The sequence below is a fragment of the Alternaria triticimaculans genome (assembly GCF_023758025.1).
Source record: "Alternaria triticimaculans strain BMP 0046 chromosome Unknown scaffold_8, whole genome shotgun sequence".
Classification (NCBI taxonomy): domain Eukaryota; kingdom Fungi; phylum Ascomycota; class Dothideomycetes; order Pleosporales; family Pleosporaceae; genus Alternaria; species Alternaria triticimaculans.
Window position 1 is genome coordinate 1 of NW_026055965.1, and position 24,223 is coordinate 24,223.

Genomic DNA, 24,223 nt, shown 5'->3' on the forward strand with positions numbered 1-24,223 from the left:
CCCAACCCCCCCCCCCCCCCCCACACATGTCAACAAAAGCTTTCAAGCCAAGAGCCGACATTCACTGAATAGTTTGCTAACTTTGACGTTAATGTAGACTGCGGAGTGTCTATTCTTCGCTTCTATATCGTGCTATGAACCTCCACCCACGTCATCGCAGTGACCATTTCCTTACATCAGTCTCGATCCTAATGTCACCCCAGTCGTCATGTCAAATGTCTTCATCTTCTCCGATCCACATTCACATCCCACCCAAGTACCTCGACCTACTGCCCATACGACCCTATTACCCATTCTTCATCGTATGTCGCTTCGTAAACCCCATTTTCGTCCTCGTCGTTTGGTCCGTTGGCGATCACGCGTCCATGGAAAGTCAAACTGTAATCGGTGCTAACGATACGGTCCCGCCGGCTAGTATCTGGGAGAATTGATGCATCTTCTGGCGAATCTGCGGGCCCTACAACTAAGGATGAGGGAGAAGATGGGAAGGTGCCGTCGTCGTCTTCGTCTTCCATATCAAGGGCATCCCATTTCGGGCTACCTTCGTACACGCTCAGGGTATCGCCATCAGCTCGATGTTGCTGGAATTCCAACTCAAGGTTTCACTCTTCTTCATCCTCGAACTCAATAAGAGGCTCGTCTTCATCTTCGAACTCAATAAGGGGCTCGTCTTCATCTTCGACCTCAATAAGAGGCTCGTCGAACTCAATCCATGTACGACTGGCTAGTGCTGATCCTGAAACTGGTCGTACTGGTCTGCGCTGCTCGCTGAATTGGATACGGCATTCAGGGCAAAGGCTGCTATTAGAGGACGTTCCGTTGAGCCATTCGAAGATGCACTTGTAGTGGAACAGATGTCCGCACGAATTGAGCTTCATGGTTCCCTCGTGACTGTTACTACTACTTTGGGAGTGATCTTCCATGCAGATTGTACAGCATTGGTCCTCGGGAACTGTTGTTGTGGCAGCCGCAAGATCAGTGAGATCGAGAAGAGGGCCGTAAGGTTCAACGTCGGCGGTATCTGCGATGGTGAGATCCGGAATTTCGCGTTCTTCATCGTTTGCATCGGCTATTTCGGGATTGTCGTCCTCATCATAGAAGCGTTGACCCCGTCCTGTGGACGAAAATCGCGGTCCTCGGCTGCGCAGTATGACTTCCACGTTTACCCGGCATTTGAAGATATTTGATACGTCAAAGTCTTCTGGAGGTATGCAGAAGTCGCTTGGCGCGCTGTTCAGAGCGCCTTCTGTGTTCATCTCATACTCCTTACACCGCATTTCAGTGATAAGAGCCACGTTGGCAAGCGGTATCCAGGGTCTGGGATCGGAGGAGGGAAGCTTCATTTGTTGCACAGCCCAAATAAAGAGGTTGCACTCCAGGTATCGTGGTTCAAAGCCGAAAGTACGGCTCAGAAGGTTTGCCTTATTCCATATAGCGTCCCAAAGCCCAATGAGGTCGATATCCTTTAGGACATCTCGAATATGATATGGAAGTAATGCTTGGGGATCCTGGCATTGGACGTCGGTCCTAAATCTGGACCGGGCTTCCTCTAGGCCCATCGCATACCACTTGTATGCAGGTTGCTGGTCGCACATACGAGCATGGTGTTCCCAGGAGTATTTGAAGATAAGGGCAATGTTCAAAGCCAGCGCGATAACCAAGTCCAGTATACATGCGATACCACGTTTGGCACCCGGCTCGCGGGTGAAGACCTCCATTACCGACCACAGTACGCCTCCAGGGCCGAAGAGTTCTTGAGAATGAGCGGGAGCAGGATTCAACTCCCCTGAACCATAAATCGGCCCGCAGGTTGCGACAGCTGTCAAATTTGCTATCGCAGTATCGTCCTCCTTCGAACGCTCTTCGGACAAGCTGAGAGTGGCGCACTCTACCAGCCACTTCACTCCCCTTTGAACTTTGGTGTACCATTGCCCGATATCCATCACAGATTCGATGGGATCGCCATTTAAAATATCTTTTCGAACATGCGAGTAGAGCTCGAACCAGATGCGGACTGGGTCTTGCTTGGCCATCAGCTGCGCCACTTGCAGTGATTCCGGGTCGGCATACCAGGACGAATGAGGATATCGAAGAGTCCGTGACAGACGAGACCATAGTTCATGGATGTGCTCCTGTTCGCCTGTTGGTGGCAGCTCATCCGGAAACTCCTTGTGACACTCATAAACGTCTTGGAGAACTACGTCAAAGACCGCAAGATTTAGAACCGTGTGGGGATACGAATGGCGAAATGGCTGAAGCGCTTGGTCGAGCGAGGTCAACTTGACTGGCAGGTCTTTGGCTTTCGTTTGCGCATTCGAAGGCATCATTCCTGGATCTTGGGGTGGTTGAATCTCGGTGTAGTCCATCGCGCGTGTGGGATAAAAAGGCAAGAGTGGCCGGGTTATGAGATTGTTGTGCGACTACCTGATGAGCTCGGATCCACTAGGCGCGCTCACGACCCATGGAAGTGAAAAGCCGGACACCTTCTTCTACCTGTGTACCCAGTGAAACCTTTAGAAAAAAAAGGCTATTGAGGCGAAATTACCTTTTCAGTGACACAACAACGTGTTGGGAAACTAATGTAGGCTGCAGATACTTAGCTATGTCTTGCCTTTGGCAAGGCATTCACTTCATATCGCCTCTTCGGGCTGACCTGCGAGCAGCGAAAACGCCAGAGCAGCTATACGTCAGCTTGACATCGCTAACCGCGTTTTTGTGTGAACCGAAAGCGGAGGCTTCCGGTAAATCCAAATTGAGGAAGCTACCTATTAAACGTCGGCTGAAGAAACGAGTGGCTGCCATTTCGGACAGTCCTGAGTGTCGCAATTACTCATGATTCTTCAGTCGTAAGATGCATTTAATGGTTCGATAGCATGCATTCTACCACGTCTACACGCCTACGTGATAACTAACGGTTTCGCGCCAACCTTCTCCGCCTCCGCGTTCAGCGCATCAACTTCCGCTTGCACCAACGGAATACCTGTCTTCTCTCTTTCCTGTTGTTGTAACTGCTCGAGCTCGCCTGGGAAGTAGATCCTCTCCACGCCCGCCGCCTTCTCAGCACCCGTGACTCTATCATAAAGGATCTGCATCCTCTCCCTGAAGTCGTCAAGGCTCATGAAAAGATCTGGTTTCACCGCGACGAGGAAGTGACCAACGTCTGAGGGTCTGGAGGGGTCGTATGGATTTGTAACGTCGCCTGCGAATGCGGAGCCGGAGAGTACGCCCGAGAAAACATCCATCATGACAGCCAGACCCGAACCTTTTGGTCCACCCATAGGCAACATGACACCGCCGTCAAGTGCCGCTTCTGGGTCGTCCGTTGGCTTACCATCTTTATCCAGCGCCCAATCCAGAGGAATCTTCTCGCCTCTCCTCTTCGCTTTGTATATTTTGCCTCTTGCCGCGATCGATGGCGCCATATCCAGAACAAACGGCTGATCTTTCCCCGGCGCACCACATGCTATCGGCGAGACACCCAGCAGTTTACTCTTCCCGCCCCAAGCCGGTAGCGCAGGACTCGAATTGGTGAACACCAAACTCATCATATCGGCATCGAGAGCCTTCTGTACGACCCAAGCACTCATACCGAAATGATTCGAATGCTTGATGCTCGCCATCCCGATACCATACGTCTTTGCGGATTCGATGCACGCAGCCATGCCGGCGTCTGCTGCAAGAAAGCCGAAGCCATTGTTGGCGTCGACTTGGGTTACTACTGGCGTGACTTGGGTGATGGTCGGCGTTGCCGCACTGTTCAGGACGCCTTGACGGACGCGTTCCATGTAGGACGGGATTCTGTTCATGCCGTGGGTGTCGACGCCGCGGAGGTCGGCTGCTATGAGGCATTTGGCAACGATGTTGGCGTTCTCGGGCGCAACGCCATTACCGACCAGAACTGAAGCTACGAAAGATTGTGCATCTTCGGCGTTGACGTAAAGCTTCTTATCTGATGTGGGTTCTGTCATGTTTGTATTGGATGTTAAGGGTGAGCTGCCAAGGTAGGGAAGGAACGAAGAGCTGCTTGGTATGCTTATCTCGTATCTTATATGATTCTATGAGCGGAATAGTGAGTCACGGTTCTCGGAAAAGCATCTGTTCGCTAATGCGTTCTGTTGGGATATGGAGATAGCTAGGGGGTGTGTCTGAGTCAGCGGAGGTGGACTAGTGAAGACGGACTTCCCCGCTGTTCCCCGCAATCCTCAATCGAACTTCATAAACCTCAGGATGGAAGACATCAAGCCTGAATCGACTTCAGAGTTCTGCGAGCACGAACCAGATTTTTCGAGACATCATCAAGGCATTGCGAACAAGTCGCGCCTGACCTTTCTGCTGACCGCTGATTGGACGCAGAGGAGCGCAATAGTAAAACATGGACCATGATGACAGCACTCAGTGGGTGATGCTCCGAATATCTTGTGGTGATTTCGTTGTCGAAAACTGAGAGATGATTTCGCGGTGATCTCTCGTTCTTTCCTGTTCCTCGTCTCCTGGGTTATCTCGGCCACAAACAAGACCACAACGGTCTCGGGCGCCACTCATCGCTCATCAGTCTCTTTCAGAGCTTTCTGCATTATTCAAAATGAGAAGAAAGAAGAAAGGTCAACTTGGTGAGAACAAGTTCGTGGAAATCACTGGACGCAGCGGGCACTGCGACTTCCTCTTTCCCCGCCAAGCCGCACGTGCTTGCTCGCAACCTTAGACACGCGGGTAGCTACACTCACATCTCACCTCTTGTCGCCTCAAATCACTAAATCCTCTACCGAGATCCCACGAGACTTCCGAATTTCACAAACATGGACGACGAAGGCCCTAAATGGCGTCTTGGTAAGTTCGGCCACCTCCCTTTCCTACATTCTTGGCTAACAATCTGAAGAACAGGCGAGTACTGGCCGCGCAACCTGTAGTCAAGCCGCCTGCAAGCGCAGCCAGATCAAGATCGCGAAAGGAGAGCTGCGTATCGGTACTCACACGCTGTTTGAGCCAGAGGCTAGATGGTACATGGCCTGGCGTCACTGGTAAGTCTACCTTCGTCTGGAGCCTCCTGCACCTACTGTGTGTACTAACAAAGCAAGGGGCTGTGCAACCAAGCATCAGATCGCGGGATTGAAGGAGACCACCGGCAACGACCCGACAAAGGCACCCGGCTACGACCGACTCAGCCCAGAGAGCCAAGAACAAGTACGCCTAGCCTTTGAGGGTCAGCCTGTCGACAAGAACTTCAAGGGCATCCGAGAAGACCTGGCCAAGGACGCTCAGCGATACGCCAAAGAGTACACTGATGTCAGCTTCTACAAGGTCGACGTTGCTGGTCGTGCGTGCGCTTGCCGTGGCAGCGACTGCCTGTCTAAGAACGTGAAGATCACCAAAGGCGAGCTGAGGCTTGGTCTATCTGTACCGTTCGACGGCGAGCACGAGAGCATGGTCTACAAGCACTGGCAGTGCATGTCAGCGTTCGACTTGGAAGAAGTGGTTCGCCGAGCCAGTGAAGACATGTTCGATGGCCGTGACTCCCTTTCCACAGAGTTTGAGGAAGTCGTGACCGAGACCCTCGAGACAGGCAAGGTCGTTAAGCCACCAGCGCCCAAGATCGAGTCGCGTGCGAAACCAAAGAAGACCCAGACTCAGAAGAAGAGGGCCAAAGATGAGGCAGAAGAAGACGCCGCAGAGGCCGCAGAGACCAAAGTCAAGGCAGAGGATCCGGAACACGAGGTGGAAGCACAGCCGAACGTCGCCTATCCGCCCTCGCCTCCGCTCGAGATGGAGAAGGCATCAAACACCACCAAGGTCGGAGGAGGAGTAGATGCTCATGAGCCGACTGAGGATGATTCGGCCGTCGGTGTCAAGATGGAAGAAGCAGGAGTTGACGATGCGGTCAAAGCTAAAGATTCAGCAGCAGCTCCAAAGCCTAAAGCCAAGAAGACGCGAGCGAAGAAGCGTGCTGTTCGAGAAGTGGACGCAAGCGAGGGTGAGCCCGAATACATCCCTAAGAAGTCGAGGAGCCGTTCCACCCCGTTCGCAGGTACTGCTGGTCTTGCGTAGCTCGATGAAATTCCGAGCCAACATGCGATCGAGGAAAGCGACTTGTGGATTGAGGAGGCGAAGGAGATGACTATGAGTTGACAGCTGACTGAACATGTACAAAGAGCACATACATAACTGAAGGAATCTATAGCAAGATTCTTCTGAATGGAAACACGCGCGCGGTTGATGTTAACCAAATCTTCGAGTCTGTCGTGACTGTCAAACGCCCCGAGGTCGCGTTGACTTCGCGTCACAGCTAGTTCCCTGACGCACGACCCACCTGAGCTCGAAGTGGCGCATCCTTGCCGCAAGCTGTCCTCCCCGCAACACACACTACTAACGCAACTCCACTTCACGAACCGCCCTATCTATTCTCCTTCGCCAACCACCCAGAAACTACCTCTTCTCAAGAGCCTATTCACTCAGATATAGCCACGATGCCCGGCAAAATCATACCCGTCACCTCCGCTTCGCACTTCTCCCAACTTCTGTCGCAATCCAAATACACTATCGTCGACTTCTACGCGGACTGGTGCGGACCATGCAAGGCAATCGCGCCAGTCTTCCAGGGCTTGGCAGAGAAAGAGACCAAGCCAGGCAAGATGCAATTCGTCAAGGTGGACGTGGATAGCCAACAGGAAGTTGCAAAGAAGTACGGCGTCAGCGCGTATGTACACCCCGAGAGACACACTCGCATGCTAGGATGGAGGAAATTGTAGATTCATAAGCTAACACAAACACTGTCCAGTATGCCAACCTTCCTCGTCATCAAATCCACCTCCGTCGTCGAAACCATCCGCGGTGCAAACCCCGCAGCCCTCACAGCCGCCGTCCGTAAAGCCGCAAACGATACCTCTGGCCCCGGTGCCGCCTCCGCTGTCTTCTCGACCAAAGGCCGCACACTTGGCTCCGCTTCAGAACCCAGTCGGCCGGTTGGCGAAAGCCCGTTCGCCGGCCTACAAAGGATGCTGACTGGCAATGGTGGACTGAGCGATACGCTGGTCAGGTTTGCAGCGCTGTACTTTGTCAGCCTGTTTGCGTTTGACTCTTTCAAGGCCGCGGAGGAGAGTCCGTTCAATGTTCGCGCGAGACGGTAGAAGAGGGCGGAGAACACGGAGTGATAGCACGTATGCGGAGGTTCGGCGTTTAGGATAAGAGCATGGCGTTTGTGGTATACCATTCTGAGGTTTAGTGTTTCGCAGTATTGACATTATTTGCAGCACCGGTATTGAAGAGCTCGTTCGGGCTTCTAGATACCGCTGACTGCGATATCTCATTCACATCTCGATCTGGAATCCACTTTGATTCTAGTAAGATTGCTATTGACTCATCCATCTTTCGCATTTCCCTTTGATTCACAGCTTGTCTTGAAATCGCCAGAAGCATAGTCCACGTGTGACCATCCATGACTATGTTGTCAAAGCAAGCTTTGCGCAAACAATCACGATACACTTCCCTTATATCCACATCTGCGGTACCCTCACTACACCAAACGCAAGGTCTACAGATGATGGACCCTTCTTCCGGCTTCACGCCCAAAAGCGCCCTTGCCAGCTGGACACATGCCCAACTTTCACAGAACTACCGCGAGCTTTACGCAGAGTACGACAAGTACGCACAGCTCGCCGCGCAGTTCGACGGCCCCAGATTACCCTTCGGACGAGAGCGCGCGCTTCACAACCTAGTCAATGCACGAGCGAAGGTGGAGCATGATATCAAAAGACTTAAGAAGGCGTACCAAGAAGAATGGATGAAATCAGCCTGTCAGAATCTCGATGCGAAGCTCCGTGAGGCACTCGAACAAAGTCGAGACACACTGGCAGCTGTCTTGGATGAAGATCGCCGTCCTCCGCCTGACAAGCTCATGAAGGAGAAGGCAGAGCTGCAGAACGAGAAGAGTAACCTACTGTTGCAGTTACGAGAGTTGTTGTACAGATATAAAGAGCTGCTGGAGAAGCAGAAGAAAGGGGAGAATGATTGCAATGTCAGCAATGTGCAAGAGGTGGAAGGCGAGAGAGACTTGCTTCGAGAAGACCTCGACATTGCTCGGGCGGAGTGTGAGAAGTTGAGACAGGAAGTAAAATACCTTCAGGAGGTATTTGGGGTAAAGGATTAGTATCGATGTTTTGATTGTAATTGCAAGGAACGTGTTTAATGAGCGCACCTGGGCATGCATCAATGATCGCTGAGCAGAACTACTTGACTATGTAACGGTCCAAATCAGTATCTATACGAAAATACTGGTTTACTGGATGATGAGCTCGAGCCACTCGACGAGGGTCTTTCCCCATTGATCTCAGCCTTATCCTTCTTACCCAGCACAACCCTCTCGCACCAAGAGCACCAACTCCTCAGCTCGCCCTTGACCTCTCGCTCAAGATACTGTATCGACTTCTTCTTCTCGTCTTCAAACAGCTTGACGCATTCGCCAACGCGTACCTGCTTCTTGTGTTTGACCTTGAGCACACCGCCGATGCCTTCGATCTCCTGTGTGAGGTAAGAAGAGCCCCTCCAGCGTTCGGGCGACTCTGGCGTTTGTGATCTCTCTTTCTCGATGGTGTCGAGCAGGTTTTGCTCGCATGTCTCGTGCTCGACAATGTGTGCGCCTAGGCATGCGGAGCCTCGTCCGCACTCTACGCCCTCGTTGCCTTCGCCGAGGCCGATGCCTACGCCGCCGTGCATGTGGCTGTACATGGTGCGCCAGCTCCAACCGCGGACGTAGGTGGTATCGGCGTTTCGCAGGTCCTTGCCACATGGCGCGCAGAGCCAAACTACGTTGTCGCAGTTGCAGGGTGTACGCTCGAAAGCTGGCGCCGTAAAGGCTCGCGGGTTGTCACCATCAAAGAGCACTGGATGTGTCTCTGGTGACCCGGGTGGCGAAGGGGACATCGATGAGGCGCGCTGCTTCTGCATAGCCATGAGCAGTGCGAGAGGCGCTTTGGTGCACGTTCGGCATAGCCGGCGATGGCGGGCTCTGAGCGTGGGCGTTGGTGGTGGCTTCATGGTGCAGTTCTGCAAGACCTGTTAGCCGTAGCCCCTTTCATTTACATCTGGGTGTCCTACCCGGCATACGACTGTCCCACACCGCTGGCAGTCGCCCACCATGTCGCGGGCGCATTTGCCGACGCGACCAGTCGTCAGGCGGCTCTCCAGGACATGTCGTCCTTCCTGCAGTCGCGAGCCAAGCTTCTCACTGAGACCATCATCTTCATTCTCGCAATGAAGCGTATGTCTGACGAGCTGGCTGCGATATTCGAGCAGATTGGCGCGAAACTGCCTGCAAGTACGTGAGAGGTCGTGAAGCGTGTTGAGGTCGAGCTGAGCAGCGAGCTGACTGACTATCCTGCATAGTTAATATGATTAGCATACATCAAAGCGCGGAATCAAGTCCATGCTATGGCTGGAGCGTACGGATAACAGCTAAGTGCCGCGCTGAATCCATTGATATTCGGGTTCGGCCTCTCGGCTGCTGTCGTCACGTCGCCTTCATTAAGGGAGCGACGCGGCGGCAAGACGTTGAACCGGCCGGAAGATGGATGGGGCGTCTCTAAATTGGGCAGTTCATCGTCTCCCAGATCAACTAGGACCACCATGGTTGGTAGCTACAAAACGAGTGTGCAGCATCGAAGCCAGACAGGGCTTGAATGGAGAGAATGAGAGTCGTGATGGAGACTGCGATGCCGGAGTCATGACGAACTGGAGACACGCTCCGTCGCGTTGGTGGGGGGCTTGGCGGACAGCGGCTTTGCTTCCGTTCGTTACGCGTCGCAGTTGTGGGCCGTCATCGTGACGCGAGCTGTCATGGTTCTGGGAAACAACGAATACATCATCAATCACACTCTGTTCTCGGGTTATCGGCACGCAACGAAGGAATACAGTACCAGTTCGACCCGAATGCACGCCTACCACGGGGATCCAGACCGACATGACAAGTATTCTCAGAGCCTCCTTGAAAGCCGACCGCAACATTGGCTGCGGTTTCCCCTGGAGGAGCCGATCGATACGGATGCATTTACTAGTCCAGGCACAACTGGCAATTCTAAATATGCTGACGATCCGTCTCAGATTCAATTTGCAACTAACTATACAGCCAACCACTTCAACGATACCCACGTCGACTAAAACCCTGACGACCGTACCCACGCTGCCCCCAATCTGGCTCACGCCCAGTCATCAGTGGTCCGTTCACCGCACGCCCAGTTCTCGGATCCCAACTTCCAGATGCCCCGATGAAATTTCTGTCGCATTGCTCAGCTGGCGGGTGGATATGGCATCCTTTGGGGTTCACCGGCCCGTACCAAACGACATCGTGCGGTAGCCCTTTCCTGAGAACTCCAATCTCTGCTGCTCGTCTCGCAGTCTCCCTCTGGTCATCCTGCACTCGCATACTTTCAGGGTGCATGACCTGCGCACGCACAGTTCTTAGTTCGTGGTTCGAGTTGACGAAGTCTTTGCCTAAGATATCCATGCATCGCTGGATATACTCTTCTCTCTGTATCTCCTGGCCTTGAAGATCTAGGATGTGTACACCGTCGTATTGTGCGTGGTTGTTAACTTCAGGATGTGAGTACGCATCGCCGTGGGTTTCTGGTTGTGCGCAACGACAGAATTGGGAGTCAGTGAGATTTCTATCGTAACCGGTATAGTGGACCCGCGTCTGTCGTCGGTTGACTACTTGTTGTTGTGGAACAACTGCCAATTGTGGAACGAGGGCCAGCTGCGGGTTCTCGGCCTGTACAATATAAGGACCTGAGAAAGGTACTTGTTGTGAGAACGTAATATTATAGGTATACCCCGACTGCCTATAGGGAAACATGGCTTTAGTTTCTTTAGAGTAGCAGGCGGTCGTAATGTTGTTATGTGGTGAGAGTGTGAGGATTCAGAGTTGAGCAACCTAGGATAGGCTTTTATACCTTGAATATGTCACTCGCAATGGCCACGTCGTCTCTTTCAGATCGTGTTGTACTTACGTTCACATCTCCGGCTACTGTGACATCTAGATTTCAAGAAGAAGTTGAAGACCCTGTAGTCCATTCTTCTTGCACTTCATACATCACCCGTGGTGGCGGAGGTGACAATGACTCTCAGCTGACTGATTAGATGTGCCAAACCGTTGGGCGTTTGAGATTATGTGAATATGGCTCTTGTTGATAACGGCCGAACTGTCGTGAAGTTCACACAATTATGACACGAAGACGGACAGTCGAGTGGAGGAAGCGACGATGAGGATGAACGCGGCTGGCCACTAGCGTCTTGGCATTTGTGGATCGATCTGAAGGAGCGATGCGGGTTCTCATGCATGTCACAATCGCGGAATGAGGGGCGTTACCGCATCAACACAGCGTCGCCGAACTTCATACTTGTCCCTGTTACCTTCCATCCACCATGGCGCATGGTACGGGAGCGGTGAACCGGCTTCGGCTCTCCACGACGCTGACCGAATCGGGAGACCGCGATACTTACTAATGACGACAAAGCCATCACATCCGTCCAGTGCCAGACATGCGGATAGAGATTCACTACTGCGACACGGCATACTCGCAATACGATACTGGCCTCACGGGCTTGACGCCCTTTCTATCCGTAGTTTGCGGGTCGTAGCCGCACGCTAATGCAACGAGCCCGTACTGTTGGCCCCCCATCTGCAGCAAAGTGAGCTAGTTGTAATCTTCTACAAAAGCAATGTGTAAGATTCCCAGTGGACACGTACGGTTCCTTGCCTGCGTCTTCTATCAACACAACAATCACACCAAGCAAGTGTAGTCTATAACGTCTACGAAGACCAGCTAGGATCAAAGCATTGCGACAAGATACAGTCCTACCATCGAAGCGTACAGCACCATGACGACTTTTCTCCTTCGTGACATTCGCATTTTTACTGGCGAAGAGACTATCGATGAAGGATATGTCCACGTACTTGATGGCAAGATCAAGAGTGTCGGACCCATCAGCGATGCGCCGCTCGAACCAGTAAAGACGTATTCGAAACCGGGCCATACGCTCCTCCCCGGCTTGATCGACTGCCACATCCACGCAGACAGGGCCGATCCCGAAGCCCTACCTCAAGCGTTGCGCTTTGGCGTGACTACCGTTTGCGAAATGCACAACGAGCTTGAGAACGTGCAGAAGCTGAAGAAGCAGACTTTGGAGCCAGATACTGCTTCGTACAAGACAGCAGGCCAGGCTGCCACCATCGAGAACGGGTGGCCGATACCCGTGATCACGGCTCACGACAAGAGTCCGGAAACAGCGGCGGCAATTGCAAAGTGGCCCAAGTTGACGGATCAAAGCAGCGTGGTGGAATACTTGGAGTGGACGAAGAAAGAGATGCAACCAGACTACATCAAACTCATGCACGAGAGCGGGACCAGCATGGGTCGCGAGTTCAGCTATCCTTCAGTCGAACTACAAAGAACGATCATCACGGAAGCCAAGAAGCGAGGTTACCTCACCGTTGCACACGCTCTATCCTTGCGAGATACTCTTGATGTTCTGAACGCAGGTGTCGATGGCCTCACACATACGTTCTGCGACCAGCTGCCGACCCAAGAGCTGATAGATGCGTACAAGAAGAATAACGCCTGGGTCAATCCTACACTTGCTGCAATCGGCAGTCTGACAACCGAGGGGAAAGAGCTGCAGCATCAGTTCGCACATGACCCCCGGATCAAAGGGCTTATCAACGATGATCGCGTGGGCAACATGTGCAAGTGCATGGGGTTTTGTGCTGAGAACGGTAAAGCGGAGTACGCATACGAGGGCGTGAAGAAGTTGAGAGAAGCGGGTATCGATATTCTCTGGTAAGTGAATTGTGTGTATCCTATCGAACAAGTGACTAACGAAATGTAGCGGAAGTGACTCAGCAGGTCCAGCAGTAGGAACGGCGTTTGGGCTATCGATGCATCAAGAACTGAATGTCTTCGTGCACAAGATCAGCATGTCACCTGCGGAGGCTCTGCGCTCGGCCACGAGCCTGGTTGCCAAACGGTTCCAATTCACTGATCGCGGCCGTTTAGTTGAGGGACTCAACGCCGATATGTTGTTAGTTGAAGGAAACCCACTTGAAGACATTGACGCGACATTGAACATCCGCGGTGTTTGGCGAGATGGTAGTCTCTGCAGTACGTATACAGAGAAGCTGGAAGCCGGTGTGAAGCCCTTGCTGGGCTGATTACGCATGCCGGCGATGATGGCTGATGTGAGGAATTGGAGGGTAGATCTGAATGTTCCCTACGCGAACTATGATCAGCGCGGTAGCTACAGTATATTTGGCGCCCAGAGAAATCCTCCCAACATCATCATGTAGTACTCTGGGTGTCTGCTCGATACAGAGAGCCTATCCTGACCTGCGTATGTCGTCGATAGCAATCCATCATCCGAACTCCACCAACGGTACAGGTCCATATGAAGCCCTATATCCACGGAGTCCAATCATACGTCTTGAACCAGGTGGCAAACGTCGTTCCCAAGGTGTCCGCAACTCGGTTCCAATCCGCTATAGTAAAACATGTCTGAGCTGACCCTGCCGCCTGTTTCTCGCTCACTAACCTCTCCAACTCAGCACTAACGTCTTGGTCTAGCGCGGAGCTCAACGCGGCCATTAATGCAGCCTCTTGGTTGCAGTCGAGAAGCCTTATATGTGCCCTCGCCCTCATGCTGACATGCGGTGCGCTTTCCAACAGCTGAATGTCGATATAAGCAGAGAAAACGCCCATTTCGCCTATTTTGAAGAATGGCTCTGTCCGGGGCACCTTCTGGGACGGTAACCAGTGCCTAAGTCGCAGGCTAACGTGACGGATGTTGCCATCAAGATGAGGATCGGTCCCCTCCATCCATGATCGATTATTCGCAATATACCAGTCCCCGTCGTCGATATCGTTAAATAGCAAGTCGGCTACCCATGTGTATTGTCGCATGACGAGTGGTATCAATTCGTCTCGAACCCGCCTAGAAACATCTGCAAAGTCTTTGAGCCAGCTGGGGAACTTCACGAGGATAGCACTCATGCGCGAAGCGACAGGCCTGATGTCGTCTTTGGGGTAGGCTTTTGTGATGAGGAGGTCGTAAATGATGTTCCGAACCTCTCCTGGGAAGGCGAAAAGGCCCCACGCCGGATTGTTCACGTTAGCAGTCGCTTGGGCGGCTGTGTGATTCGACATAATCCTTTCTCAGATGAGCTGAGTTTTCATCATGGAAAAACATACCCCTACGCCTTATATATCGTCAATATGAGCATTGGGATTGCGCAGGCCAAACATCGCGTCTCATGGATGTAGCACGTGAGCTTATTGAGATCGTATGGTCCAGTCCTCTTCGTTAGCATCAAGCGCCCTCAAGCGAGTGCGACGGAGTAGCTGGAAGGTTATGTATCATTCATGTCTCTGGATCAGCTTCGCATAGGTGACGTTTTATGGATACATGCGATCGACTATAGCATCTTATTAGAGGTATAAGATTGGCCAGAATGCTACTCCAGCAGACTACATAGAATGATGTCTGTCTAAGGCCCAATGTGTCCATCAGGAACTGTTAAGAATTTCACATTGGGCTACGGAGAACTGAAGAGATTTACCAGGCATGCATGCTATCACACTGGAGTCTCTCCACCCATGCCACGACCCCCACGACCCCCAGCGCGGGACATGTGACAACGACCCTTGGTGGCTGTCGGCAGTCGCTCAATATTGAATCGAAGCTACCGTATGTCACTTCGCCGGTGTGATTGTACCAATGATTCAATCCCCAACAATCATTCAATTGCGCTAACGACCGCTATCCGGGTATATAAAGACGCTGCGAAAGGTCTTGTCGAACTCCAACACTCGCAGCAACTTTTCTCCGCCTCTACCTCATTTCTCTCATCACAATGGCTGAGACATCAGAATCCAAGCTACTCCAAGGCTATGTCAAAGGCTACCCCAAGCTCGCCCGGTCAATGGGCATACGACCCGAGAGCGCAATCTTCCGTAGCTTTGGTGCACTGAACGCGAAGAACTTGCTATACATGCAGGCAGAACTAACATACCTGGAAGAAGCTTTACGAGAAATGGAAGTCGCAGACCACGACAGCGATGAAGGGGAGAAAGCCCGGTATGCTCACGACTGGTTCTTCCTTGAAGTTTCAGCAGAGGAAAGGGATGGTGTCGACGCATCGCAACTGAGTCTCATCCTCAAGATTCGAGAGAAGCTTAGGGAGTACAGTGAGTACTCAAGACCATAAGGACACCAAGATGGGTGATACTAATCGGCACAGACAAGGCATTGTACTATCAGACAGCCATCTGCCAGTTCGAGCCCCCAGACTACTATGACCTCAAGGACGTCCAAGGCTTCATGGCCAGCTCAGAGATGGAATTGCCGTTGGTTGGTCCAGACAGAAATATCTGGGGAAAATACAATGATCCCACTGCTCACGCAGACGATGGCTTGGTCGCGCTGCATCCGCGAGTGCGCACCGACACGTTCACGACCATGCTTTCCGATCGACTGGTACACGTCTTTTTGTTCTTCAAGAAGCTATACCCGGGAAAGGAAAGCGAAAACCCCATGTGTTTCTATCGTGACGACACGATCTCAACAATCACGTTCTGGTTGACCTGCTTCATAGCTTCCATCCTCCCGGTCATAGCAATCATCGCACTTGTCAACATACCCTCGCTGGTACATCGTCTCGCCGCCATTGCTGTTTTCAACGGCATTGTGTCGCTCTGTCTAGGATGGTTCACGGAGGCGAGAAGGACCGACGTCTTCGCAATAATAGCAGTGTAAGTTCAAGTAGCTGTCCAATCAGTATATGAACTGACTTTGCGCATAGATTCGCGGCTATACAGGTCATTTTTGTGGGTCAAACAGTTGTTCATGGGTCGTAGGAAGTTGTATTCGCAGCAGACACTGGGTTGACACATGTACTTGCGCATGATGACTATCATGCATGCTACGTGCCATATGTTGGCGCAAATATCACGTTGGCATCACTTCGAAACCCTTCAAGAGAAGCGTGCTTGTATAAGTAGATATGCACGGTAGACGAAGACAATATTTAAATGAATGGATAATGCTCTGCTATCCTGAAGGCTGCCGCCTACGATTAGCTTATACGGTGACGAAAGAGTGGAGAATCTCATGATTGAAGCCTACGGAGAATACTAGAGTGTTGCATGATAGGCTCTGTGGCCTTTAAGCTCCAACATTGCTCGAAGTAATACTTGCCCTGCCTGCTATGTACCGAGGCACTGCTCCAGCTCCTACTTTTCATTCTAGCCTTCACTAACTAGACTGCGTGGCCTGGGGAGGATCATACCCAACCACGTATCCAAAATTATGAGCAGCGGAGTGGTGGCATGTCAAGCAGTACTTTGCGGAGGTCCTATCATTATGGTACCTCCTGCAGGTAATATGAAACCACCCCTCAAAGTCCCGATTTCCGATGTATGATATAAGATCTTCGTAGCCGACGTTCAAGATACGCACCTTTGGGCAAAGATTACATCGAATGTGTTGACAGTTGACGCTGACACAGGGTGTAGGGGCGCTTTGGGAGTGGTTATCTCCGGGTATATTGACATGTGTAGGACCAAGACCCGTCCTTGGATCTGCACCGCATATCCACCCATGCCCGAGTGCCCTGACAAGATCGCGAGCATTCTCTTTGGTGACTTTTACATTTCCAGCTTGTTGAAGGTTGTGGGGAATATCCAGCTTGTGGGCAGTCTCGCGAGAGCCATCATGATCTTTGTGCGGATGTGGGCCCTCCGTGGTGCTCTCTTGTGCATTGTGAGATGTCATCGCTGGTGGAATATTGCTCTTTGCAGTCTGCTAAGAATGGGACTGGTTATCAACAACTTCCATGTACTTGCTATATATACGTTCTGCTTGTTTCCCCTCGGTCATGAGACAACAGCTCATCTGCATATACACCTTCCACTAGACGTGGTCATGAGTTGGCAGTGCGTAGAAGTTTGAACGAGACGTATGCCAAAGCCTGCGAAAACGCGATGATACCTATTCATGTTCATTACGATGTATTCGCGTGAATTTGATACCAAACGACGCACAGCTCCTGCTTCACCACCATGTTGACGTCCACCAAGAGTGATTGTAATGATAGATGTGCATGAATGCAGTTTAGACTAGGAAGTCGAATTCGAGCCGCAAACGTAATGAGATCACCGTACACCTCTTGTCTTAATCCAGATGTCTCTGTGTGTGTGCATGGTAAAGGTGTACCTAGGTATATACCAATGCGGTAGTCTACAGATGGTTGTGGCGCTCGGTGTTCACAACACCTGAACTAGGGCGAAAATCAGTGCTTGGAAGACTCAGTAGTATACAATTTAGGTACATTCTGTGTGCTTATCGTGATTGGATAGATGTAGGCGCCACGCTCAAGCCAGAACTCACGGTTGAGCAGGGTTCAGGACACGTAGCAAACATCTGCCCCTGTCGTGAAGCCGAAATGAGGCGCACGCTGACTCCATGAGGAAGGCAGATACTCGCGAGCCAGTAGATTACGGTTACATCGTAACATTGTACTACGGTGCACAACCTCAAGACGTTGTATAAATCAAGGCAGGCCGAACGTTGTAGGCGTCAGTATCCCTCGATCTCAACCTTTACTCGGCCAAAATCGTAGACATGATAGAGAAAGCTACCGGCGAAACCAAGAATACTGCCACGAAAGCGTCAACATACCTACGAGCTTGGACAAACCATCCTGTTGGCTATCCTCGCTTATCTGAACGCATCTCGTTCAAGCCGGAAACCGGCATATACCGCCGATTCGATGGGCTCAATGCACGCCATTTACTATATCTGCAAGCCGAACTCTGTATGATGGAAAAGGACCTACACTATCTTGAGCAGCAAGACAATAAAGGTACTGCTGGCAAGAGATCGAATTACGCAACCGACTATCAGTGTATGCTCGAAGAGCCGCATGGCGAACAATCAGAGCAGTTAATACTGATTGGAAGAATGCATGAGAAGCTCAATCAGTACAGTGAGTAAAACATTGTTCGATGCAAATCTCATGCTAATATCGCGGGACGCACAGATAAAGCTCTCATCCAAGTCTCGATTCTTCATCAGCTGAAAGCGCCAGATCGCTTTGATCTTCACGATCTTCAAAGCTTCTTGGACGGTGTGGAAATGGGTCCCGACCACTTGACCGGTGGTGATGCACATACCTGGGGTACAAAGAAGAACCCCAACAACCACCCTCCAGATTTGGTTGGTGTACATCCTCGTCAGATTCCGGACAAATTTTCTCGGATTGTTTCCGAAAAGGCGATCCATCTCTTCAAGTGCGGGCTCGGGCTGTTCACGAAAAACAATTCGCACCTCGGCGGCAAGGTATACTACGACAGAAAGGTCGTGAAGATCACGCTATGGGTCAGCTCGATGATTGCTGCAGTGTTGCCGATAGCATCTATCCTCGTGTTGATTCAGCTTGATACGTTAAAGGCGAAACTTTGGACGATTGCAGCTTTCAACGTTGGAATGAGCTTTTGTTTGACGTTTTTCGCTGAAGCCAAGCGAGCCGAAGTTTTCGCTGTGACATCTGCGTACGTACCATGCGTTCAGTGAGCTGGTGGTTGACTGACGATCTCAGGTTCGCTGCTGTACTGGTCGTGTTCGTGAGTACTGATCGTGGTAGCCCTTCTACGTAGGCGCTACACGTTTGGAAGGCGTTTGGGATGTCTCATGAGATAGAATGAGTTGGAGAATCCAGTGTTGTTCTGAAGCTGTTACCTTGTTGGCGTTGCGATCTTTGCCTGTTACGGCTGTGTGTGGCGACGTGGGATTAGTCTGTAGCAAGCTCTGTAGGCTCGAAGACTGACTGAAACGACTGCTAGAATACAGCGCGGCACTTGTATGCAGCAGGTTCCACCGTGAACGTCACTGCTTATGGGTTCGCAATGTGGATGATGGCAGTCCAAGGGGCCTCCGCATCCGAGCATTCCACGCCAAGGCGCCAGTGACGCTAAGCCCCCGCGTCTTCCATCCCATCTCGCGCGAACACCAACCGCGCCCTTGCCCACCATCTAGGATCGTTGCACGGCACACACGCAAGCATCTTCATAGCTGAACACAACCGAAAGTCGTTTCATAAGCCCGAAGCGAGAACCTGTCACACTTCATACGCTTTTGACTCAATGCTAACGATCTCGCCTACATGACATACTCAACACGACGCGAAGCACTAGAGCTCATTTTATAGTCGCGCCGATGACATGCACCCCGGATGAGCGTTTCGGAAACCATCCACATAGCTAAGAGCCTCAAGACTGACCCAAGACCAACCCCGCAATCTGGCCACCCCGCCGTTGCACGCCCAGACAAGCTGAGCACTGACCTTCTCGGTGTCATTACTGGATGACAGATCTGCGCTCATGCTTCGACCACGAGCATCATTGGACAATCCCACGTTTGGCTTCTCGGCATGACAGCGGTGTCGCAAAGCTGGCGACGTTGGCACTTCGGTGGTAATATGGCGCAAGGAGCAGTGTCCCATCGTGGAGGTTTCTCCTTGTCCAAGGCTTCTTCACTTCGTGCTTGGGTCTTCTGATGACTTGGTAGGATCACATTAGACCCTGTTCCTTGTCTACTCGCTCCATTTGGGTCCATATGCGAGACGCCAAAAGATCAATAGGCTTTCTGTCTGCCGGGTTTGTGATGGAGATGGAACGCACGGCATGCCCAGCCACGACACCCCGAGCTCTTGGGAAGCTTCGCCCTGGCTGTAATCCGGAATTTGCCTCGGTCTCCATCGTCATCGCTCCAGTATAAGTGGATGCGTGATAAGAGAAATGATCCGCAGCTGCTCTTGTCCCTGCGACGATCCTCCCCTGTCTTCTTGAGCCTTTTTCACGGTGCAGAGAACTCCGGATATTCTGCCCATCATGAACAACGACGACCATTACAAGCAAGACACTGTTCACAAGGAAGCGATCAGTCCGACGACGACGGACAACAACGTCTCGGACTATGCTTACGATCAGATCGAAGAGAAGAGGTTGGTGCGTAGAGTCGACTGGAGGCTGCTACCTATATTGGGTGCCCTGTACTCCATCGCGCTCATAGACCGCACAAACGTCAGTTCAGACACCTTCTGTTCGCATCTAGACGAAACGCTTACCAGCGGCAGATTTCCAACGCCCGAGTTGCTGGGATGGGACCGGACCTCAACCTCCAAATCGGAGATCGATACACCATTGTCCTGGTTCTCTTCTTTCCGACATACTTCCTGCTTGAGCTTCCGTCTAATATCGTCCTTCGTAAGGTGGGCAGCGCGAACTGGCTAGCTTTCATCGCCGTATCATGGGGTGCTGTCATGATCGGACAGGGCTTCGTCGAAAGCTGGATTTCACTTGCCATATGCCGTGTATTACTCGGAGCTTTCGAGGCCGGGTTCTTCCCTGGATGTGTATATCTCATCACTTGTTGGTATCGCCGCTATGAGACACAAAAAAGGTATGCAACCTTCATCAAACCAAATGCATGGTGGCAATGGCTTACCAAGAATGCAGACTGGGTGGCTTCTATCTCTTCTCTGTCGGTATCGGTGGTCTCGCGAACATCCTTGCGTATGGTCTCATGCAAATGGAAGGTGTCGGCGGTCTCCGAGGCTGGAGATGGATCTTTATCATAGGTAAGCAGAAACCACCACCATTTGCTATCTAGGTCTTCTCTCAACATCGCACTTCGCATCGATCTGAGGCTTCTTGAGCTTTGTTGATTCTACTCAAGCAATACTGACACTTAGTGCAGAGGGCATCTTGACTTGCATTGTTGCGATCGCAGCTTGGTTCATCATCCTGGACTTTCCTGATAAAGCCGAAAAGAAAGGGTTTCTCACTTCCGCTGAGGCCGCTGTCATCATGCAGCGTATCGAAGACGATCGAGGAGACTCGGTAGCGGATCCATTGACCTGGGCCAAATTTGTTTACCACTTGAAAGACCTCAAATTGTGGGCCTATGCCACGTTGTTCATGTCGACAACCATGCCAGCCTACGCCTTCAGTTATTTCCTCCCGGTCATTCTTCTCGGCATGGGTTATTCGCCTGGTCAGGCTAACGCCCTATCCGCACCTCCGAGTCTGTTTGCGATGTTCACAGCCTTTGGGTTCGCATGGCTAGGAGACAAATACCGCCTTCGCGCTCCCGTGATCGCTGCGCAATCGATTCTTGCCATCATCGGTCTCATGATCGTAGCATATGCCAAGAACAACGGGGCAAGGTACTTTGGCTCATTCCTAGGAGTATGTGGCTGCCAGGGCAACGTCCCGGCCATTCTCGCATACCAGAGCAACAACATCCGTGGCCAAAGTAAGCGGTCCGTCGGAAGCGCTCTCCAGATCGGCTTCGGTGCAATCGGTGGTATTCTTGCATCAACGACTTTCGTCCAGGAAGAAGCTCCAACATACATTACAGGTCTATGGGTCACGGCTGGTCTTCAGATCTACATCCTGCTAGTGCTGTGCTGCACTACTACGTATTTCTTAAAGAAGAATAAAGTGGTAGATAAGCAGAGGGCTAATGGAGAGCCGATGGACGAGAATGAAGGCCAAGCCGGGTTCAGGTATACCATATGAGCAGTGGGGAGGATGGAGGCGTGGAGGGATGTTCTTTGCGCATCGCGTCTTGTGATCGAAGCCTGCTACGGTTCGTCCAAATGATGTCAAAGCAATGCTAGCTTTTAATGAAGCCTTCGTAAGAATGCAACATTCAATTCCCTGTCCTTGCGAGCAAGCCTTACAACCTTGAAAAGACGGTGGGATGGAAATAGATCCTTGCCATATGGGGAATAGCGCGACACGGTGATGACGTTTACCGCCGGACCCCTTCGCGTCGCAGGTGATGCCCATTCATCTGTTTCAGACCAAGATAGCAACGCCTCAGTCAGCGACGCAACATGCATCAGCTACTACTAGCCGCCCTGCAGCCTCGTCATTCGCACATTGTCTCTTTACTTTTTTGACTTCCAAGACTTCGATACCCAACTTTGTATAGCTCCTAGTAATTGTAGTCGCTAATCGTTACGTTCACCATCATTCGCAGCCGGTCTGGAAAACACCACGAATTCTCTATCTTTAGCCCTATCAGACGAGTAATCAAGCATCCTATTCCAAGGAGTCCGATCTCCTACGCGTCCACGAAATCGCGCTTTCACGATGAGCGCAAAACACAACCTCCACGTCGCGCACCATCTCCCAAGCCACATCTCCCCCGCCTCGGTCGTAGCCGCGCTGCATGACCACGACACAACCCTCACACTCCAAGCCCTTAGCTGTGGCTACGAGACAGCACCGAGCACCGCTGAAACAACCCTCAAAGACACATACTGGTATCCGCCCGACCAATACCCCGTCGCAACCTACCACGTCAGCGAGTGCATAACCTGGTTCCCGGGCATCGGGCAATACGGGAAGAAGTACATAACTTTCCCAGTCTGTTACCAGAACACGAGGCAGGGCATAAAGACGCGCGCAGATGCGGCGGCGGGCGTGATACTCAGGGCTGAATACAGGGTGGTTGCAAATGGCGAACTGGGCAGCGAGGTTGAGGGCGAGGGCATGGGCGTCGGGGACGCGCAGTTCGTGCTAGTAGAAGATGTGGAAGTGAGCTGCGCATGGTGGCTTATGCCTTTCGTGAAAGGCAAGATGGAAGAAGGGCATCGAAACCTTTGTAGAATGGTCATCGAGAAGGTAGAGAAGATGGTAAACGAGGGGTGGGAGGGCCATGATGCTGTGGCATTTGGTCTACATGGTACTGCGAGCCGGCATGACAGCAGGATAGAGGGTATGGAGGATGTGAACACAGGGTTCGCGCAGGAGACGAGGGAACATTATGGGAAGCCACAACCCGTGGTGTTTGGGCAAACACATCAAGATGTACCACGATATGCGGATGCGGATGCGATGGAGGAGGAGCGGCCGCACATGCCCGCCGGAACATTACCAGAGAAGGTCACATATGGATGATGTCGGCTCACAGGCTACAGCTCTTGGGGTAGCAATGAACGCACGTAGGAACCGTAGATCACCCACCAAGAGTGAAAGTATGTCACGACCCTGTGATCGGACAGAGGGCAATAGTAATGACGGAAGCGAAAGGCAATCAACGCGTGATTGCATCACACAACCTGTAACTAATGAAACCACATGGACTTCTCCCGACGCTCCCATCACCAACTACACAAAGATATGACGCTCTCGACTACTCAACCATCCTTACGCCTCGCACTCGCGCTTCTTCTGCCCCTCTGGGCGCGTTCGACGACCCAGGATGAGGTGTGGGCAGTCTTTCTCCTCACGGCTTTGCTTACGATACTGGTGTATCAAACGCGCTTCGCTATCGACTTTTACCACGCCAAATGCGCCATGGTAGCGGTGTACGGAACATTCATCGCGAGCCATGTTGCTGACTATTACTTTGTCGGTCCATGGATGCGATTAGCCATGGCGTATATCTTCTCTTGGGATGCGCTCCAGTACATCTTACCTTTTATTGAACACTGTGTAAGATAATCTTCTTCCTAGCCACAATGTCGATATCTAATGGGGATATAGATTCGTGTCCGAGAAGCACGCCAAAAGCCTTTACGATCATCGCCAATCCTGAACCTGCCGCTTGTCCTGGCTACTATATTGACGACATACCTCGGTGTTTCTGGCAAGCTCAATACACAGGGCCCGAGATGGCGCGCCCTGGGTATCTGCCTCGTGACGGTCTGCACTATCGGTGACGTCCTTCAGCACTGTGCTATTGGCGTACGACATATGATGTCCTGTTATTATGCTGTAGCGCACCTCGACATCGCGGATACACCCGGACCAGTCGAGCCGGAACTGGAACGAGACGATACTATTCTTTCGACCGAAGAGAAAAGTGTTTCTGTCTTGGCATCCATGTCTGAGGACGAGAAGTGCAAGTACTGGGCAGAAGGGTCGCTTGTACCTTTGGGGTATTGTGATTGGGAACTACTGATGGCGCAGGTGATCTCAGAGATACCGACGATGCAGGGTCGGCCAAGTACGAGGAGGAGAGGTTAGGGTACTTTGAGACACCAAGGGTAGTCTTCCTTTCATAATTCATCGTCCTACAAGCCTCCTTCGCGCAAGCCGTGCCTCACTCCGATGCTTGCTCTTCTGCAATCCACGCCATGTACGCGTCTTTAAGCCGCAATACGAGCCCCTGC

The 24,223-nt window shown here is 51.8% G+C and overlaps 9 protein-coding genes across 9 annotated transcripts; 6 read left to right on the forward strand and 3 right to left on the reverse strand.

Annotated features, from left to right (window-relative positions):
* Positions 1 to 602: 602 nt before the first annotated feature.
* On the reverse strand, positions 603 to 2,366 carry J4E78_005913 (uncharacterized protein; the record flags this gene model as incomplete). Its single annotated transcript, XM_049366528.1, has 1 exon — positions 603 to 2,366. The coding sequence occupies one exon, from the start codon at positions 2,364 to 2,366 to the stop codon at positions 603 to 605; it is 1,764 nt and encodes a 587-aa protein (XP_049221234.1).
* Positions 2,367 to 2,897: 531 nt separating this feature from the next.
* J4E78_005914 (uncharacterized protein) lies at positions 2,898 to 3,968 on the reverse strand (the record flags this gene model as incomplete). Its single annotated transcript, XM_049366529.1, has 1 exon — positions 2,898 to 3,968. One exon carries the CDS (start codon positions 3,966 to 3,968, stop codon positions 2,898 to 2,900), a length of 1,071 nt encoding a protein of 356 aa, XP_049221235.1.
* An 828-nt stretch (positions 3,969 to 4,796) lies between these two features.
* Positions 4,797 to 8,140, forward strand: J4E78_005915 (uncharacterized protein; the record flags this gene model as incomplete). Its single annotated transcript, XM_049366530.1, has 6 exons — positions 4,797 to 4,827; positions 4,877 to 5,018; positions 5,076 to 6,022; positions 6,457 to 6,691; positions 6,773 to 7,092; positions 7,524 to 8,140. The coding sequence occupies 6 exons, from the start codon at positions 4,797 to 4,799 to the stop codon at positions 8,138 to 8,140; spliced, it is 2,292 nt and encodes a 763-aa protein (XP_049221236.1).
* Positions 8,141 to 8,244: 104 nt separating this feature from the next.
* J4E78_005916 (uncharacterized protein) lies at positions 8,245 to 9,227 on the reverse strand (the record flags this gene model as incomplete). The annotated part of the gene is made up of 2 exons (XM_049366531.1): positions 8,245 to 9,045; positions 9,219 to 9,227. The coding sequence occupies 2 exons, from the start codon at positions 9,225 to 9,227 to the stop codon at positions 8,245 to 8,247; spliced, it is 810 nt and encodes a 269-aa protein (XP_049221237.1).
* A 2,638-nt stretch (positions 9,228 to 11,865) lies between these two features.
* J4E78_005917 (uncharacterized protein) lies at positions 11,866 to 13,195 on the forward strand (the record flags this gene model as incomplete). The annotated part of the gene is made up of 2 exons (XM_049366532.1): positions 11,866 to 12,824; positions 12,874 to 13,195. The coding sequence occupies 2 exons, from the start codon at positions 11,866 to 11,868 to the stop codon at positions 13,193 to 13,195; spliced, it is 1,281 nt and encodes a 426-aa protein (XP_049221238.1).
* Positions 13,196 to 14,890: 1,695 nt separating this feature from the next.
* J4E78_005918 (uncharacterized protein) lies at positions 14,891 to 15,893 on the forward strand (the record flags this gene model as incomplete). The annotated part of the gene is made up of 3 exons (XM_049366533.1): positions 14,891 to 15,224; positions 15,278 to 15,788; positions 15,839 to 15,893. 3 exons carry the CDS (start codon positions 14,891 to 14,893, stop codon positions 15,891 to 15,893), a joined length of 900 nt encoding a protein of 299 aa, XP_049221239.1.
* A 1,765-nt stretch (positions 15,894 to 17,658) lies between these two features.
* Positions 17,659 to 18,609, forward strand: J4E78_005919 (uncharacterized protein; the record flags this gene model as incomplete). The annotated part of the gene is made up of 2 exons (XM_049366534.1): positions 17,659 to 18,022; positions 18,077 to 18,609. The coding sequence occupies 2 exons, from the start codon at positions 17,659 to 17,661 to the stop codon at positions 18,607 to 18,609; spliced, it is 897 nt and encodes a 298-aa protein (XP_049221240.1).
* A 1,316-nt stretch (positions 18,610 to 19,925) lies between these two features.
* J4E78_005920 (uncharacterized protein) lies at positions 19,926 to 21,617 on the forward strand (the record flags this gene model as incomplete). The annotated part of the gene is made up of 4 exons (XM_049366535.1): positions 19,926 to 20,117; positions 20,171 to 20,496; positions 20,553 to 20,674; positions 20,794 to 21,617. 4 exons carry the CDS (start codon positions 19,926 to 19,928, stop codon positions 21,615 to 21,617), a joined length of 1,464 nt encoding a protein of 487 aa, XP_049221241.1.
* Positions 21,618 to 22,196: 579 nt separating this feature from the next.
* J4E78_005921 (uncharacterized protein) lies at positions 22,197 to 23,006 on the forward strand (the record flags this gene model as incomplete). Its single annotated transcript, XM_049366536.1, has 1 exon — positions 22,197 to 23,006. One exon carries the CDS (start codon positions 22,197 to 22,199, stop codon positions 23,004 to 23,006), a length of 810 nt encoding a protein of 269 aa, XP_049221242.1.
* Between the last annotated feature and the right edge of the window lie 1,217 nt (positions 23,007 to 24,223).